Source organism: Apteryx mantelli, chromosome 1 (genome assembly GCF_036417845.1).
Source record: "Apteryx mantelli isolate bAptMan1 chromosome 1, bAptMan1.hap1, whole genome shotgun sequence".
NCBI lineage: Eukaryota > Metazoa > Chordata > Aves > Apterygiformes > Apterygidae > Apteryx > Apteryx mantelli.
The window spans coordinates 10,842,350-10,861,493 of NC_089978.1; the positions used below are offsets into that span (position 1 = coordinate 10,842,350).

At 38.7% G+C, this 19,144-nt stretch overlaps 1 protein-coding gene across 1 annotated transcript in view; it reads right to left on the bottom strand.

Moving 5' to 3' along the window:
- Positions 1-18,883, bottom strand: part of GRM5 (glutamate metabotropic receptor 5) — a 280,691-nt gene extending 261,808 nt beyond the window's left edge. Inside the window, exon 1 of the mRNA XM_013939598.2 lies at positions 18,205-18,883. Within this exon, the coding sequence (XP_013795052.2) occupies positions 18,205-18,883 (679 nt within the window). The remainder of the gene's footprint in view (positions 1-18,204) is intronic.
- Positions 18,884-19,144: the final 261 nt, after the last annotated feature.

The window sequence follows — 19,144 nt, forward strand, 5'->3', positions numbered from 1 at the left end:
GTAAGAAAATTGGGACGTTGCATTTATTTCCGTATCCTTTCCTGCAAAGTTTGTTTTAAAGCCACCATACTACACAGTGCTACAGAATACATAAAACATACTTGCTCTGTGGATTAATGGGATCATTACACCCACACAAACATGAATTAAAACATATCCATTGTGTTTGTTATGCTCTGTTACCACTCCTGAAACAATGATTTTTTTTTAAAGGATCCCCCAAAAGGGGGTCTTTTAGACCCCTTAAAAAACACCCTCCTGCCAAGTTTATGATTTCATGGATAACTATTCTAGATCTTCTGGAACTGAAATCACCCAGCGCTCCCTTTTAATTTGACTAGACTACACTGAAGAGTTCTTCCTTTTGAGCAGTTCTCATTTTCACTTGTATTTCCTCCTTTCTGTCAACCAGCTTGCCTTTGCCTTCATGTTCCACAACATTCTTCTTTATGAAGACTGTTACAGAGCCTTATTCAGCACATGTAATTTTAAATACTTATCTAAAGTACCTGAGTTAGGAAGGCAGTCATCCAAGGTCACTAATGAAGAGGTTAAGTAAAATGAAGGGTTGAATCACCCCTTGGAGATCTCACTGTCCATTGAGTGCATAGGATCTCTTGGACAATTTGGTTAGCTGCTTGAAATAAAGCAAAATAGAGTCATCTATGCCACCTATAGCTGCTTCTATGCCAAGAAATATGTGTTTTGGTATGGGGCCCAGACTGAATCACCTTTAGTGTTGACTCAATCTGTTCTTGTTCTTCAAAACTTTGTATAAAGCAATGGTAGAACCTTTAGCTATTGGTTTTAATTTATTTTGTGAGATCTAACCCAGCTTGACTTTTGTAGTTTCCATTTTATTCCTATTTTGGAATCTTAATGTACTTTCTGAGGGGCTTTGCAGCCCTTCTTTCCATTCCCAATGGGAAAATCCATTATGAGTGGATACTATCCAATGGATCTCCTTAATTGGGATGAAAACTTCAGAGAAGAAAGCTATCTTTGCCTTTAAAGAATGCCCAGCCTGTTTTTTTATTTGACTGTCTGAGCCTGCATAGTTCAATTTATTGAATTCATTATCTTTCTTAATTTCTCAAATATCTATTCTTTTCAGATTAACTCCCTTTTAATAAAAAAGTTTATATAAAATATATTCATTTAATTAAAACTGAGTGAGTACACAGCTAGCTCTTTTTTAGTGTCTCATTATTCACTCCAATAAACCAAAACACATTTAATAAAAATACATATTCAGCTATTAGATATCTTGACAAGCTGTAGAGAACTACAGAGGAATTAAGATCCTTCGTAAACAAAGGACACTCTACAAAGATTCAAGTGTCCCTATGTTTGTGCTTGCATTCGTAACTGCTTTCTTTAATACATGCCTGCAAGTTAAGAAAGATATTTATTAGGAAACAAAGTATATTAAACAGTGCCAGAGAATATTCCCCAGTACAGGTGCATGATTTCTGTGAGTGACATTAAATTGCTAGAATAGTCCCTGGAATAGTTTTGGCCTGGAGTGACTAGAACTGTCCCAAACAATGCTCAGGTGTAGCTGGAGACTTAGTATGAGTCATGAACTATTCCAAATAGGCAGGTCTGACACAATCAAAATGTACCAGCTTTCCAAGAACAAGCAGATTCATATTTTTCAGATGTAACAACTGAAAATTCAGAATCGTGATATTTACTGTTGTAGAATTCACAGGAGGGCATTGATTCTTTGTGTTCACAGAAAGTCTCAGTTCAGTAAAAGACTGGACAAGGAGTACAACAAGGACAAGTGGCACGGACTAATTTTCACCCACTGCTTAGGTCAGATGCTCATTAGGTCAGCAGATTTGCCTTGCAGAGGGTTCGTCGCTGTGGTCCAGAAGAGAAGGAGGGAGTGAGCTAACAGGAAGTGCGGTGCTTAAGCTCAATTCTTTGCCTTTTTTATTTAGTGGCATACACATGCCCAGGGAGACTCTACTCCCTGGCTCAAACAGCTTCAGTTAATTCAAAAAGACTAGAATTGCTCTTAAAAATATGAAAAATATAAGGCCTTGACACCAGAATTGGAAAAATGGTTTGGAACAGTTTCCAAAACTCCATCTGGGTGTTTATAAATTTCAGATACAATTTTGAACTATCAGTGTCTTACAGGTGCCATTTTTCATATCAACAACCCAAATATATAGAACCAGCATTTTGCTAGCCATGCTGGTTTTAATTAAAAAAAAAAAAAAAAAACTTCAAATCATAAGGAACTTCTAATAGTATAGCTATTTATGCTTCAGGGGTCAAGGGGCTTTGCTCAGAGAAAAGTATTGCAAGGGAGAAAGTGAATATACTGATCACCACAGATTGTAAGAGTTCTTGAGGAAACATGTAATTAAAGTAAGCAGTCAGTTCCTTTATCAGTATTGCTCTTATTCTAGCTGATAGTATTAAAAACTTGTCAAACATGCATTTAGCAGTCTATTGTCGATTAGCAAAGGATACTTTTTGATTTGTTGCTTCTTAGTCATTTGAACTGTATGGCATAGAAATAGAAAAAGGGTTCAGAGCACTTGCTGAACCAGGACCCTGCACAGTGCATGATGGATTGAAACTGCCATCTCTTTTTCTCCAATTCTATTGCACTCTCTGAATTAAAGAAATAAAACAGCTGAAAGTGTAAAAGAATAGGACTCACAGGCTATAACAGTAAAGTAAGTCCAAAGTACATGTGTTACTATTTGGGAATGGAAGATTATTTCTATAAATTACTTGCAGAAACATTTATGGGCACCAGCTAAGATAAGGGTACTTTAATGCTAGGTGCTATACAAATGCAAAACAAGAGATAGGAAGGATTTGCAGTGCAAACAGACAAGCAAAACATAGTGATATACAAAGATATACCGAGTGTTAGAAAAGAAATATTAGTTTTTGCCTTTTGAGAGAAACAATTATGTTCCTGTTGAACAGACTGGCAATACATACGCAACACCCAATGGTGCTGTGCAGAACTGCGTGATAGGCTCTCACACAAGCATAGCATTGAATCAAGGCTAAATAGCTCAGGCCAAGAACCAGTCTGAGGTGGGGATGCACTCTCCACAACTGGTTCATACACAGACTGGTCAGGTATCTCTGTTTGACACTGAACTCTAGGTTATGGACACCTGAGTTGCTCAGGAGATTGCTCTACTGCAGGCCTGGGTGTGCCAGTACTAGCTTTGCATAAAAAAAGATTAGGCACCTGGCTAATATGTAGTTATTAAGTAATCAGTAACCAACATTTATTTATTCTTTGTGAACCATTCATAACCTTCAAACAAGGTGTGATTGGAAAAAAGGCAGAAGATAGCCCTCCTTACTATAAAAGCCTTCCTATCAAAGAGTATCACCCAGTAATTTCGTGGAGACTTTTCAACTCAAATATTATACTAAAAGTCAAAAATCTCACTGTGGACTTTAGCATAATACAACATTCTATAGAGGAAAAGATTTCAAAAAGGCCATAAATGTAAAATATTCGCAATCTGACCAATTCCCCGAGATATATAATTATCATGGTATCTTGCCCAAATACTTGTTAGATTATACTTAAACCCAAAGCAATCAGCTTACTCTACATCCTATATTCACTCAATGAACTTTGCATTTCAAGCAAAATGCTGATCTTTGAAGTTAGAGCATCTCCTCACACACCCATGCAGATTAGCAAGATAGTTTCACTGCAAAGGTCACTATCACTATTGTTAGATAAAAAATAACTATTGGGCATCTGAAATCTTAACTTCTTCTAGTCTAACCTGTAGCTGCGTAGGGTAATGTGTGTGGGGAAATGTAGTTTCTGTTTCTAAATGCTTCTGTATTAACACAGAGATGTTCACCATTCAGAAAGTTATACAATGAAAAAAGAAATAAAACTATAACAAATTCTACCAATAGGAAGTAACAATGCACAAGCCCTCATTCTTCCTATTTTAAAAAGCACTTTTCATTTGCAGAAAAATTCCTTCCCTCTTCCCTATAAAATGATTATCTGTTTTTTACAGAGAAAAAGGAAAGAAAGCATCATAAAAATATTTTTCCGTACTAATCCAGAGAACAAACCCAAAAAACTCTCAAATGTTGACATAGTTTTCTAGGGTTTTTTTAACTCCTTTACTAAACTGAAGTAATTACTCATTTTTTGCTTATATAAAGAAGTTAGTAGCACCTCTACCATGATCATATCAAAACAACATATTCGTCTAGCTAGAGAGAAACCATCACCGTATGAGAAGTTATTAACATGATTGACTTGAAAAGCCATTATATAAAGCAAAATTCAATCATTTCTACTTGACATATTTAGGACAAATCAGCTTCTTATAAATGAAAACACAGTTTTGAGTTGTTGTTGTGTTCAATAGTTTGCTTTTGCTTGCATTTGAGCTATCTCTGAGGTAACTTTTAGTCTCACAAGATCGCCTCACTCCAATCTCAATTATGACATGAAGAACAACATTAGAACTGTGTCCTTCCCACAAAATTCACACAAACTGTGTGTGGCACACTCCATGTGGTATCTGGTTGTGACCATCAACCATGAAAGGCAGCCCAATACAGGAGACACAGCAGAGGTCTGGAAACCAAGATACGTGAAATGGTTGACCTCCAGCAAAGCACGTCTGCTCTCAGTCCTTTGGTTGCCTGTCAGTAAAATGAAATTTCATTTGTGAAGCATGTCAGGGCCTGTAGAGGGCATGTTCTGAATAGGAGATAGGGCGTATTAAATGCTCAGATCCAACAATTATATCAGCACCACACAGAGAAACAGTTCTTCTTCAGCTCAAGTGCTATTTCTGCACTTTGTTTCTCTTAACCCCTTATTCTCCTTTTACTCTTTCATCTATGCTTTCAATATTCTGTTTCCTCCCCTCTTGCTAAGAGCCTTCTTTGCACCCACATCCAATCTGACCAGGGTTCACTCCTGCCCTTCTGCAACCACCTGATAAAATAATCTGCAACGAAATTGCTGTGAGTGGGGCTGTATAGCAAGTGTTGGAGCTGGCATCCCAGCGAGACAGGCAGTAGGGGAAGAACACTGCCAGATCTCAACAGTGGTGTTTCAGATTGTCTGTAGATAGATGATGGCAGCGCTCCATTGTTTTAAGGACTCTGGCTAGCTTTTGCCAGTTCTCTGTATGGACACAACCGGCCCACTGCAAAATGAGGAACCACTGCTTTTTGGGAAAACCTTGACAATTTCTTTCATTTATCTTCCTCCCCTCCACACACTGGCACACATCCTCCCCATCATCAAAACTTCCATCTTGTTTTTCAACTCAGTCTAGTTAGAAACTCACTTTTAATTTCAGTTATATATTAAAGCTTAGGCTCTATACATCTTGATGAGGCAATGCAGGCTGCAAATGTCAAATAAACTCCCTGATTTGTGTAGGCAAATGTACTGTAGGGTTCTATAGGGCCTAGGCCCATATAATAACTAGATCTTCTGGGAGTTGCACCTGTATTTTAACTGGCAGCATAATTAGGTCCCATATGGTTAATGAAATGTAACGTGTCAGTATGCTGTAGGCTGAGATTTGTCACACGGAGGTGTTGGATGTAACACCCACTCTACCAACTGTTCAAGAGAAGAAAAAAACAAAATCAGTAAAAAGCTTGTATGTAGGAGAGAAATAGGAATCAGATTTCAAGCTTTCAGTTTTCTAGGCTTTCAGTGTCCACTGTCTGTCTGCCTTCCTAGGGGAAGCCTGTCAATCACTGAACTTTTTCTTGCTAATGTTTCAGAGAAAATTTTTATCTAATATCTTCTGTATGGGCAGTCCACAAACCTGTGTGATCGGTAGCAGAACACGAGTACAAAGTACATGTCCATGGACTTCTCTGGCCTACATTACTGCTAGCTAAATATCCCTCACTCTCCAAGGCACTGACCCTCACAACACTCTGATCAAACATTTAAAACGTGGGTGTTTGGAGCAAATGATCCAAAGACATCCATGTGTGCCAATCCTCTGCCTACAAAATGTCAGACCATTGCAAAATCATTAAGCAGCCCCACATGCAGATGGCTGGAGGCATGTCCACGGCAAAATGCAGAAGGGCCTACAGGCATACCCAATGTAGCTCCGATCAAGCTGGTTGTGCTGAGATGCTAGCGGAGGTCCCCCAGATCAGCAGTGTCATATTTCTTGCTGCACTTCTCAGTGGACTGACCAGCTCAAGCAAAACGCTTTAATGGTACAGCCTGGTGCTACCCAGTGTCTGGCCAGTCTCTCCATCACACAACATTGGCATGCACTCCCACAGCTTCATCAGGGCCACATGGGTAGTCCAGGAAAGCACAGAGCAGGGTCTCTCACTTCCAGGTATACCATCCCAAACTCCCTGCTTCAGTAGACACCGGACTGTCCTTCTTCCCACATCAATACATTCACACAAAATTTTCTAATGCTTTAAACTCTGGTGACTTAAATTGTCTCCCATTCCTTGACCAGAGTAGTTGAACTGAGCTGGAATAAGAGACAGTACTACATCTCCAACTCACAGAAACAGAAGCTAACCAAAGAGCAAGGGCAGATTTACAGTAAGTAGCAGAGGAGGTAATAGTCCTCGGTCTTGTAGCATGGCTTAGCATGATGAACACTCCATTTGCATGGCTGGAGAGACTTCACCATTCTCTTGACAGTGTAGTGCATGGCCTGCAGAAGACAGTGCATGACTCAGAGGCTTCTCAGCACCTTGCCTCCTGGGTCAGCATCATTTACATATCACTCCTCCCACGGGGTGGTGCCTAAAGTCACAGTCTAGCCCTGCCAGAACAGCTTGTGAACAGCTCACATAACAGAATCTGTCTGCATAAACTGTTCATTGAAAATGCATGAATAATGCATAGAGCTGTAATAAAGTCAGCTTGGGAGCAGGAGGACAAAAGGACTATGTTAGCCTGCATGATTTAGGCAGTTCTAGTTAACAGGCAAAAGGCCAGAGAGAGAGAGGGAGGAGCAGGAAGGTCACAGAACTGAAGAATCAGTTGAATGGGAATAGAGGAGGAAAAGAGAAATTGGTAAAGCCACAGGTCAAGTTGCTTTCACTTTTTCAATAAAATTGGATACCAGTATGTTGTCATGACTATAAAGCTTACACTTTTTGGCTGAATCTTCTGTAGCTTACCAGAAGGACCAGTATTCCCAGCCTGTCCTGGTCATTGAATAAGTCAGATTGTTGTGCAAAATCCATACAGTTGAGATCCCTGAATGCATGCTATACCAGATACTTCATTTTGAGCTATGTAGGCATGCTTACATTTATGCTTTTGCATAAATGCCTTTGCAGTTGGGCATTTTAGATTCTAACATTAGCAGTGAAAAACCAACCCTCTATATAATTTCTATCTGACTGAGCAAAACCTCAAGGCCTGTATCCAGTGAGATGTAAAGCATCTACATTTCCCTTTGATTTCAGAAAGTATGGAGGTGCCAAGAAAGAAGTAAAGTATCTAAATATCTCTGCACAGTGAGCTTTCAAGGGAGAGATCTAAGTCAGAGATAAAGAATGTTTGATCCAAAGTCAGCATTTAGTTAGACCCATAAATTTGAATTAGTCATTGTAGTTTCACTTTAGGGAAAGAAATAGGTCAGACAAATTGCCTATCTTTTTGCATACGGATGAAAGTGAGCAAGATAACTTCTCCATATCTCACAGCACTGTTAGAAGGAAAAGACAGAGAAACCCTTTGTATATAATCATGACTGGAGATATACAAGCAGCTTATATTGAACAGTTATTATACACTCATTCTTCTCATTTTGGGCACATTTCTTGGTCTTTTTGAAAGCTTCTGTTGAAGTGAACAGGTTTTGGATCACATATTTTTGCGTGGTGAAGAGTCAAAGATGAAAGAGAAAGAGGAAGAACTGCTTACCCATCAACCGCACCCTTAACTTCTGTTCTACTCAGAAAAGCAAATGAGCAAAACCTACATCATTTTACTTATTTTGCTCCTTGGATCATATATTTCTTGCCAGAACTGCAAAGCCAGGACAGAAATGAGAAAGGAGCTGACCTGCACTGCTTCTCCTCCATCAACAGAAGGGATAAGATTCCTTTCCAAACTTTTCTCTTTTGCTTCTTTTCTGTGCCTAAATATAGTTTTACTCAGGATGCATCTATGTTCGGGGGAGCTCTGAGATCACAGTCATCTGCAATACTTTTTGTGAGCCAGGAAACACCCTCAGGGATACGGATGTCAGCATGCTCCCTGACTGTTATCTAGACTTGCTTACAAAGACCATGTCTGAGGCAAAGTGGTGCAGAGATGGTGGATGGGACATGGTTTGGGGCTCTTTCAGTACAACAGATATTTAGGCCAATAACCCTATTCCAGAGTAATTGGGAACAAAGTTTGGTATGAAGATTACTGAGAATTTGAAGGTGAAACAAGGAAGAAGCTCAGCTTGTCTTTCCCTTTCAAGGCTTTGCTTGCAACTGAAAAAACATCCTGTTTTTCACTAAGTGCCAGATCTGCAAATTCAACAACTGTGATACTCGAGTCATTTAGACAAAACAAATATAGAACTGCTGAAGACTACATCTAGTTAGAATCACATTTTTAAAGTAGTATCTGGACTTAAAAAAAAAAAGATCTGAACTATAGAGGGCATCTGGACTAAATTGGGATTCTCCAGGTGAATTAACTTTTTTAAAAATATGCAATTTAATGGTCTTCATTTGAGCCAGCAGTCAATCTATTTTGGTTGATAATCATGATCACATAAAATATAAATTTTATACGTTTCTAAATTAGTGCATACTGTCTTATTCATACAATTATGCATGTGAAATTGTTCAGACAGATAGGACAGATAGGGGACAGATAGGAGGAAAAGGGTTAAACCTATCCATCATTATCTTTGCAAGCGAAAAGGGACAGGGAATTCATGTAACCAGAAAAAGAGATGGTAGGAAGAGAAAAAAGCTTTGGGAACAGTAAATAAGAAATCCAGAAGGGTGGATGAGTTATGAAAGTTATCTGGAGGCAGATAGTCGTAAAAGGGAAAAACAGTGCATGTTTATAGGCCACGACTTATTGATTAGGCAATAAGGTAAGCATCAACAGCTTGTATGCCAATTTATGGAAAAAAAATTCTGCCTGACAGCAAGTTGAAGAAGTAAAAGAATTAGCAGTCTCCTAAAAGGAAAGGAAAAAAAAAAAAAGATATGGAGAATAGATTCCTGTGACGTCAGGTCAGGAAAAGGTGAACATGCTTGGTGACTCTGCAGTACTAGATCAGCTTCTATCTATCTGTCTGTCTATCTATCTATCTATCTATCTATCTATCTTAATGTTGCTTCTGAGAGAAGAAGCTGTAACAGAAGATTAAACTACACAAGGACTAGGAAAGACAGAGTCTTTGCTTCATATTCTGCCCAGGATGTTAGTTAACAAATGTGCTGAGCTGTCAGCTGGATCCTGTGAAATGACATGAAGTTGCTCTGGGCACTAGGATAAAGACATCCTCTAATTCACCTTCAACTTGCCTCTAAATTGGATCTTACACTTCATGGGCCCTGGCTCAGTTCATTACCTATACACATGGTAGCTCCTGTTTTTCACAGCTTAGCAGCATGCTCTCACCCTCCCTGAGCTAGTCGGTACCCTCCAAGGAATCCATTCACTAAACACACAGAAGGAAAGATATAGAAGACACCCCGATAGAGCAGCATATCTTGCAGATGTTAAGTGAGAGTCCCTAGAACTGGGCACTGAACTCCCACAATGATGCCACTTTAGGCTCTAAGTGATGTCACTTAGGTGATGACTCAGTTGCCTAAAGCTTCTTGCACGCAGTGCACTCCAAAATAGCAGTAGCATAGACAGCTGGTTCACCTGCTGTAACTATGCTGTTCATAGAAAATTGTGGTATTTAAGTAATTTCCTAGATCCCAATCAGAGTTTTCTCCCTACAATTTTTCAGCCTTCTTCTGGGGACACCTCTGCTCATCTTTTTAGGGAGCTGTTCCTCCTCGTGCCTCCAGCATCATGTGGGAAGTTAGTAGAGCTCTGTCTCAGGTAGAATAAGTAAAAACAAATTCAAGCTCTAGGGCAGGCCATTTAAATAAGAAGCTTTTGATTAGATCACAACAGATAGCTTAGGAACAAATAATTTTCCTTGTCTAGGTTAGGTTTTGGCCGTGGGATTATTCAGTGAGCTGATTTACCAGCCACTCTAGTTATTATCTTTCCAGTTTGTCTAGTATTCACATGTGGCACTCCCAGCAATAACCATTCCAAATACAATTTGCCTGCCCTATGACAATGCAATAGATCATATAGAGGCTTCCACACATATCACCAGGATCATGCATCTAGCCCATCATAAATACTGCTAAACTTTTCCAGAAAAAAAATCAAAAGCATCAGTTAGAGGACAACTTCACTGTGAGTTGCTGGGGTTTTTTTTGAGTCATCATGTTCAGAGTGACAACCATGTTAGTTTAGAAACAAGGGTGTAAGATATGAAAGGGATTTTCTCTATTCTGTTGCCACGATAGATTGTAATTGTTGTGCTAATAACCTTCCCAGTCACTTCCTCAATGTATATATGTATCTATGATATGATGTGGTGCATTACAGAATGGTATGTCTCTACATCGTCAGGAGCCTACAATCAGATTTTAGTAAGATGGGTGCAATGTTATTCCCTGTCCAATGGTTTCTAAATTAAATTAAAGCCAAGTCTGTAATTTTTGGTTCACCTCCAAGATCACTGTCTCCTGCATGATGTGAATATCAGCTAGTCAGAACTGCCTTAGAGGAGGCTGAAAAGTTTAAAAGGATCCAAAACAAGACTTTTGCCTCTCTCAGCTCTCAGACAAATCAAAAGTTAGTTTTTGTAAATAAAAGAAGTGTTCTTGCATATATGGACCAATGTAAATTTCCATCTTGCTCCTTAACAATATAGAAACACTCTAATTCTGAAGTAACACTGATCCAACTCCAGCTCTATTAAGCCACCTATGATAGTCTTTTGATGCAAAAATATACTGCCAAGTGTATCTTCCCTCTCCTTGTTTATGTAGGAAATTAAATTCTAGTGTGTTGTAAAGTCTTTCCATACCTGAGGACTTAAACGAGCACTCTGAAAAAGTGGGTTCTCATCTCAGTTTTTCCAGGGATATTGAACAGTTTTCTTCTGTCTCTCTCCCCTCTTTTCTGGCTCCCATCACAACAGAGCCCTAATCTCCCTTGAAGCCTCTATAGCAGAATCCATATCAAGGGATATGAAATAATGTGTTTCTTTTTTTTATATACTGAAGTGGACTAACAGCATATTTGACCTTCAAATTTAGGAAGAAAAATGATAGTTTCACAAATCTGTGGTCTAAACTTTCTGCAACTAGTTAATATGCATGAAAGAGAAAAATCTATGTTTTCAAGAATAAGAAAGAAAAGTAATAGAACAGATGCAAAAATATCACAAACCAGTACAAATAATAAATAACTGGGGCCTGATTCATCCTTCCCTGCTTAAGTACTGGATTCATGTGATACCTTTCATCTAAAAATATTTAATTTGTATACAGGATTGGTGGTATAGAAGACATGCCCAAATAAATCAGTGAGGGGAAAAACCCTCCAAGTTTTCCTTGAGGAAAATGCCATTGATCAAAACTGTCGAGGAAACCTAATAATTGTCAAAAAATTAAATATTGACACCTTTTTAAATGAAGGGTTTCCATTTCGCTTATAAAATTGTTTTATCAACAATTTTAATATAACCACAAGACAAGCAAGGTATTTTGACTGACTTCTGACTTTTATCAGAGCTTCATTTCACTAAAAATGGTGTCGTTTTAGCTTTTCATTCTGATTTGGAATGAAAAATACTTCAGAAACTTTGTGTTTTTATTGTACTGAATATCTGTTTTTCAAACAGGTCTGCTCCATGCATTCATTTAATCTCAAAGACAAAAGATCAACAGGAGATACAGGAAAGTGAAACAATGCCTCTACCCATGACGAATCTGACAGCATGTATTGGAGGCACTATCTATAATAAAACTGATTTGACCAAACAGGCACTTTGCAGTGAAACTTTGTTTTCTGGAAGATTTCCAAAGGTCTTCATGAAAGTTCACCAGCCCCACATTCAAGGCAACTTGGTAGATCCCTGCCTGACTGAAGGGGTGCACCCTGGGGATGGCGACGAGAGAACTGTGCCATTTCCAGGCCTAAGGCAAAAGGTAAATTTAAGATAAAGCTGGAGGATGCTGGGCTCCCACTGTTCTGTCTCAATGAAAGCAAGTTTTGTGACACCGTTACTTTCACTGAGTAGCAACAGAGTCTGAGTACGGGAAAAGAATTAAAACATTTAGCCCCTAAGCAAAAGCAAAGTGATATTTTGATGACCCAGATGCCTTGCTTTTTAGCTAAATCCACCCTATATCATTCCTTTCAAATAGATTTTGTCAGATTCAGAGCAATAGGAGCCTTGGCCCATCTTCCCTTTGCTGTGTTGTGGTGTTTCTCCCAATAATCTTCATCTCCATCACACTCCAGAGTATATGCTTCACTGTGTATTTTTATGTCGAGATACTTTACAGTGGTTGTGTCTGACCTGGCCACTGTCAGCAGTGTTAAAGTACTGTCCAGTTAGTCAGTCAACGCAGAAAAAAGGAAGCATTAACTTTATGCCACTTCACCTTTCTGTCTCAGTTTCCCCAGTGGCAAGATAGCATTTTCTCACTTTTCATAACTGTGGTGCTAGAAGAAATATTTGTAATTTGTCATTATAAATGGCAATTACTCATTAAAAAAAAATCTACAGAAAACAGTCATGTCTAAAAAATATCATTAAATTATATATATTAAAACAGAGTAGGAACCATTCCCCATATTTTCTTTTAGATAATAGAAGGTGGTTTTTATTTTTGCTACGAGATTAATGTTATTGAGAATATATCAAATTGTGATCATCCTGATCTCAATATTTGTTTTAAACAGTGCAAAAGTATCAAAAAATACAAAATAAAAGTAATTTCAAAAATTAAAAAACAAGTAATTCCTTGATTAAAAGGCTGAAAGGAAACATTAGTTAAATATAGCATTGTCCAATTTTCAGATTCTCCACTTTGCAGAGAGAGGTTTTTATAAATAAAGTGTAATTGAGATTGAAAATATGTTCATGGAATAACAATGACCACTTTTAGTGCATCACTTCTACAAGCTTTTTCCCTGTGGATAAAGCATGAAAAAATTTACCTATGCTTAAAAAATCCAATGAATCTAATTTTCAAACATTATTTTCAGTTCTAAAAAACAAATAACATTTCTGAATATGCTATAGCTTGAAACTAAAGGAAAAAAAAATCTGGAGTTTGAAAGAAAATCTCCACAACGTCATATAAGCACAATTTGTTCCAAGCAGCAGGTTTAAGGTCAACTTGTTGCTGTTCTTTCGTTGCTTCCTTCATCCTATTCTCACAGACTATGACTAATTTTCATTTTGCTCTTTACTTGGTAGCAAGGAACGTAGGCAAAAATAGTCTTGTAACCAGGCACATTGAACAAATATGAAAGGAAATGTGAAATAACCCTTATCTACAGGAAAAAAAAAAAAGTTCTACCTCTGTTATGCTTGGCTGGGCAGGTCCTAGGAAAATGAAGATGAATCACCTCTTTATATGCACTTATGATAAATTTAAATGGAGCAAAATGATATTAAACAGCAGGGACCTTAAGGATAAGTTTGATCTGATGCTTACCTGCAGAGCTCTCTAAAGACAATGTTAACAAAGTGGCTTCTTTCTTAAAGCTGTGTTCAAAAGTAGGTCACACCTTTAATGTGATGGAGTGACATTTATCCCTTGCCACTCCCGATAAATTTGGCCTGTTGTGTTTTGCCTTTAAAACTGCACCTTTACGTAGCTCTTTGTCCAGCGTACATCACCTCTTCACTCCATTCAGAGTGGCTAAATAAATGGTTCTCAGTGGCGATGAAAATTGCCTTTCAAAATTATTAATTCACTTGGCTCCAGGCAAATTTTAAGGACAGATTCTCAGAGATTAACCTTGTTTCTGACTAGAAAGGCCTGATCCAAATGTCACTTTAGTCAACAGGGGAATATTGAATTCAAGTGGGCTTTCAATGAGGCCTTCAAACAGCGATGCTGGGAGATGAGAAAACTGTAAATGTTTTTCTGATCATTCGAAAAGATTTTCAGATGTGAAATGAGGTAAAAAGACAGTGCTTTGTCTTCAGTGGTAGACAGCCAATTTGTCCCCAGTTTTCTAGACCATTTCCAATTAGTTGTGGTGCCAAGTGGTTAAACAAGAGAAAGCTGAGGCAAAACTCCAGGAGCGCCTGAGCAGCGTGGTCCGTCTGCATGCCAGCCATGGCCACCCAAAAGCTAGGTATAGGCCCCAAGTCTTTTCTCTACTCCCCTGCTCATGTGTTAGCTTCCCTGGGGGTGGACAGCGGACATGTGGGCTAAAAAGGACCCCTAATGTGCTCTGAGAAACTGGGGAACTAGGCCTGGGGACTAACCATTGCCAGACTCCTATGCCTCAGGGACCCAGACTGAACTATTGGCATCATTACTGACTTGATATCTGTCTGCAGAAAGTTGGTTTGGGGAGGTATTAAGCTCTGTTCCCTTTGCAAAGCTGGGAGAAACATCCATGAGACAGGTTGAGAATTAGAGCAATATGCAAATTTAAAAAGAAAGAAAGAAAGAAAAAAAGCTCCCTGCACAAGCTTTGTGCTTGTGTACTGATCCATACAGTTAAAGGAACCTGCTTCAGGCTTTAAGTAGTAGTTCTGCAACACAAAAACTTTGGCAACCAGTATTAAGGAGTTCCCATCACATTTTCCCTCTTTGGCCACTCACTCCTACCACCCTGCCCCAGAGGGTTAACCATCTATTCATGGGGCCACAATAGGAACTGGATCCCAGAACTGATCCTGCTGAAGAAGACAGGTGAAGAAGGTTTATTTTAAAGCCAGATTAGTTCAAAGTATAACTCCATAAACCATTAGTGCAGAGAGTTGGAAAAGCAGGGAAGAGGCTGAGAGCAGCAGCAGTTCCTCTATGTATCATCCCTGACAGAGCCAAGGATGGGGAATTATACCTAGAATTTGCAAAGCTTTCTGGTTGTCATATGAAATACACTGCACTAAGTGGAAATGACATTTTTGGTGAGAAATCTCCTTCATTTGTTGCTCATATTTTCTGTTAATCAGATTGCAGAAAATTCCTCCTTAAAATTACAAGAGCTCCACTGACAACAAGGTTTTCTACCTTCCCATTCTTAGGAAAAAAGTTACTCTGAAGGGTTAGTTGCACACCTGAAGCATCACCCAGGTTAAACCATGAAGTTAAATGTCAAAGTAACAAAGATCACAAGAACCTCTCAAATTTTTTGTATATTTTGTAAAAGTGAAAGTCTTGAATCAGCATTTAACAGCAAAGCTACGGATCACATCCCAAAATATTAATGCACTACAAGCATAGATGATTTGTAAGTGCCAAAAGAAAGATCCAAACAGAAAGACTTTTTTTTTTAATGAAGATATTGGCTTGTCCCAGGCTTCTCTTACACTAGACCAAAAAGAGCCTTAAAACTTTATCTGCTGATGGAACTACCAAAACAATGAAATAACCAGGCTTAGCTTTCTCTGCCTCTTCTTATCTTCCAGCCCAGCTTTAAAAGACAGGAGCCTCCCTCTCCTTGGAAATCCTCTCCAAGAACCAGAGATCATATGTCAGAAGAATCTGGCTAATGCAAAAGCATTAACTGAAGATACTGAATATAGATGGCCAGAATTACTGGAGGCCCTGAAAAAGGTCCTGCCTCAATGAGAAGCAGGATCTTAAGTAGATAAAATTACAAGGAGCAGGGTTCAATTTTTTTTTTCTTATTTTGAAGTAATATGTACGTAGACCAGCAAATGAATGGGCAGTATTCAGAATGTTTACAAGTAAGCAGATGCTTTACTGAGATGATAATTAGTATTTAAAAAAAAAAAAAAAAGTCAAACCTAGAAGTAACTAAGCAGAGGGATAATTAGAACACTTTTTGCCCCCCAAGGGAAAGTAACTAGATAATAATATCTCTTTTGCTTGTTTGCTGTATTCCTTCACTTTAGCATTCACCTAAGGGTGTGTGGGTTTGTTTTTTTTTTTCTTTCTTTTTAACCTTTCATGTACCTGGAAGGGACAGCATCTGCCATAATATTTGGAAACTGCCCAGAACATCAGACATTATCATGTTTTAGACAAATACCTTGACCAGTTTGTATTTATCCCATTATAAAGACCATCTCTTCTATTCTTAGACAACATTTGCATTATATTATTTAACTGGAGAACACACTCATCATCATGACTAGACAATGCAAATAGGTGATAGGATCTTGAGATTTCCAAAACCCAAGTTTAATGTTCTTTCACTGAAATCCAAAGTTATGCTGCTGTAAGTACGCTATCAATGATATGAGGCGTTGGGTATTAACTTCAAGCACAACCCAACCTGTCCATGCCAATATGGGCAGAAGTAAGCACCTGTCATATTAGATATATCGCTCATCAATTCTTCTTCTCTGGCACCCAGCTTCTCCATTGTTTACCACAGTTGTCTTGCCCATAGCTGCTATCTCCAGCTTTAATCATTGTGTTCCTATTCCCTTCTTTCCAATACACAGTGCAAAGTTCCTCTGCCATAAGATTAACATGCCATATGTTACCATCTGCTCCAAGCAGAGCATCCACAGGAAGTGGCAAAAGTAACTATTCGTGCAGAGTCAGACCTTGATTTAAGCTTGGCCATTCACACATTGAATACAAAACCATCCCCTCACAGAAAGCAGAGATGAAAAAATTGTTCAGAGTGCAAATCAGAGAAGTCATCAAAAAATAGTCAAGATATACAATCTTATGCTAATGTGATGCATCAGTGGCATCATTTTTGACCATGATGCTATTCATATATATTTGTGCAGGGAAGGCTGCACGCCAAGTCATGCCAAAGGCGTCAGCTGTCACAAAGTATCTTCACTACCTGATATGAAGTAGGGTGATTTATACACTGTTATATTAAACTGCTAATATATTCATTCATCCGCATATAAAAGAAGCTGCAGTTATTTACCAACCTTCATTATCATGATGGAAACAAGTACTTGCAAAAATCTGCATATAAGTTCTAACAAAATTTGGGTTTGTTTTTTGTTGTTGTTGGGTTTTCTTTTAATACTGCAGAACAAGTTCTCTACATATCTGTAGGAGGAAAGAGATCTCTACATACTTGCATTGGATCAGCATCCTCCCCAAAACAGCTCTGAATAGTATGAAGTCTGCCAGAGAAGCATACTCAGTGTGTGGGAAGAACAATCTGCTTTTTATTGGTTGTAATAAAGCCAGTAGCATCTGCTGTTCAGCAACACCGTCACCACTACTCAATCTCTTAATAACATTTTTTATTCCCCAGATCATATTCTGAGCCTCTCATTTGTAGTTTATCTGTTTGAACAGAAATGACCTGATGAGATCCTAAAATTCATCACAAAACTTTATTCCAGAAGACTTATTAAATAGTGGTGCCATTAGACAAGGAACTAGCAAATCTTCCTCTTAAGTCAATACAAACTTCTAGTCACTTATAGCAAGATGAACCGACTCAACTCTGTTAATACAAGGAATAATGAAATCAGGCAAACTTTTCCATAGCATTTCCCTTTAATCATATACTCTTCTCACTACTGGGTAGAACTTTAGGCTCTACCTCAGCTTAATGAAAAAGGAAAGTAATATAGCATATAATTCTGATTTTTCTGGACAGCCAGTGAAGTATAATTGCATGAAGAAGGTTCAGGGAGACTCCCTCTGCCCACTTCCAAAACTGATGGCCAGATGGGAGGAGTGGTTACAATGCTCCGTGGAGTACTATAAGAAGGACAAAGATAATATTGTTCTCAGAGAGCTGGGACAACTTGTATTCAAATATTAGCCAGAACCACAGGTCTCCCAGTGTTTAGGCCTCTGCGGCTCAGATTTAAAACAGGAACACATTCTGACTCAGATAGTTTCAAATCATGGTTTGGGTGTCCTCTGCTCTGCACTAGAAAGACCAGATCTTTCTCTTTACCCATCACGATTAATATAGCCAAGGCAGTTCAAAGGCATTCTTATATGAAAAAAATGGTCTCTTACCTTCAGTATGTACAGCAGAAACATAGGTCCAGTTGTAGCGCTTGACAATGTCCACCATAGCCCGTGCTTGCTGTGCATCAGATGGCACAACTCTCATAAAATATTTGAACAGGGTTTTGTCACTTAGGTCCATGCTTGTGGCAGAATAAGCAATCTGAGGTATATTGAAAAGCTGCAACAAGTTCTGGACCTGGATAGCAACTGAGCTAGAGCCAGGTCCAATGACACCAACAATGGGTTTCTTGGAGTGGAAAGATGATGAAGATCCATCCACACATCGCACCAACCCTTCCTCCTCTTCTGAGGAAATAAGAGAGTCCCTTATAAACTCAATGCTCTGCTCCAGAGCTACAGCAGAATGCCAACAGGAGTCCCTTATTTCACATCCTAGAGTTATATTGGGCAACAGTGTGGGGTCCAAATTAATTCTGTCAAGGGTATGCAGCATTGCCTCCACTCTCTGAATGCCATATTGCTCTCTTACCTCTCCACATTTCCTCTCATGAACCTTGTCAACAGTTGGTTGATGGTGGACAGAGAATAGGGCTCCAATGATAATATCACCAGGCATGTGTGCAACCACCCTTCTTTCATTGGACTGTGCAGAAACCAAAAGCCTGAAGTTCCCACTGACATCTTCCTTCAATAACAGGATTGCAAGGAACAGCAAAAGGACCATTTTAGGAAACCGTTTAAGCTGGTAGAGACAACATGATGGAACAAAAAACGGAGAGCTGGTAAAAAGCAGTTATCAAATCTTTTGGATGAAAGGAGCAGAATGCTGATGGTTAACCAGGAGTTTGCAAGTATTCTCTAAGGAATCACCGTCATCTCCAAGTGGACAGTTAAGCAGAGCTGCACATGTGATCATAATCCACATAACCTTCAAAAAATAAATAAATGAGAGAAAGAGCTTTAAAAAGAGTTGTAAAATCAGCTT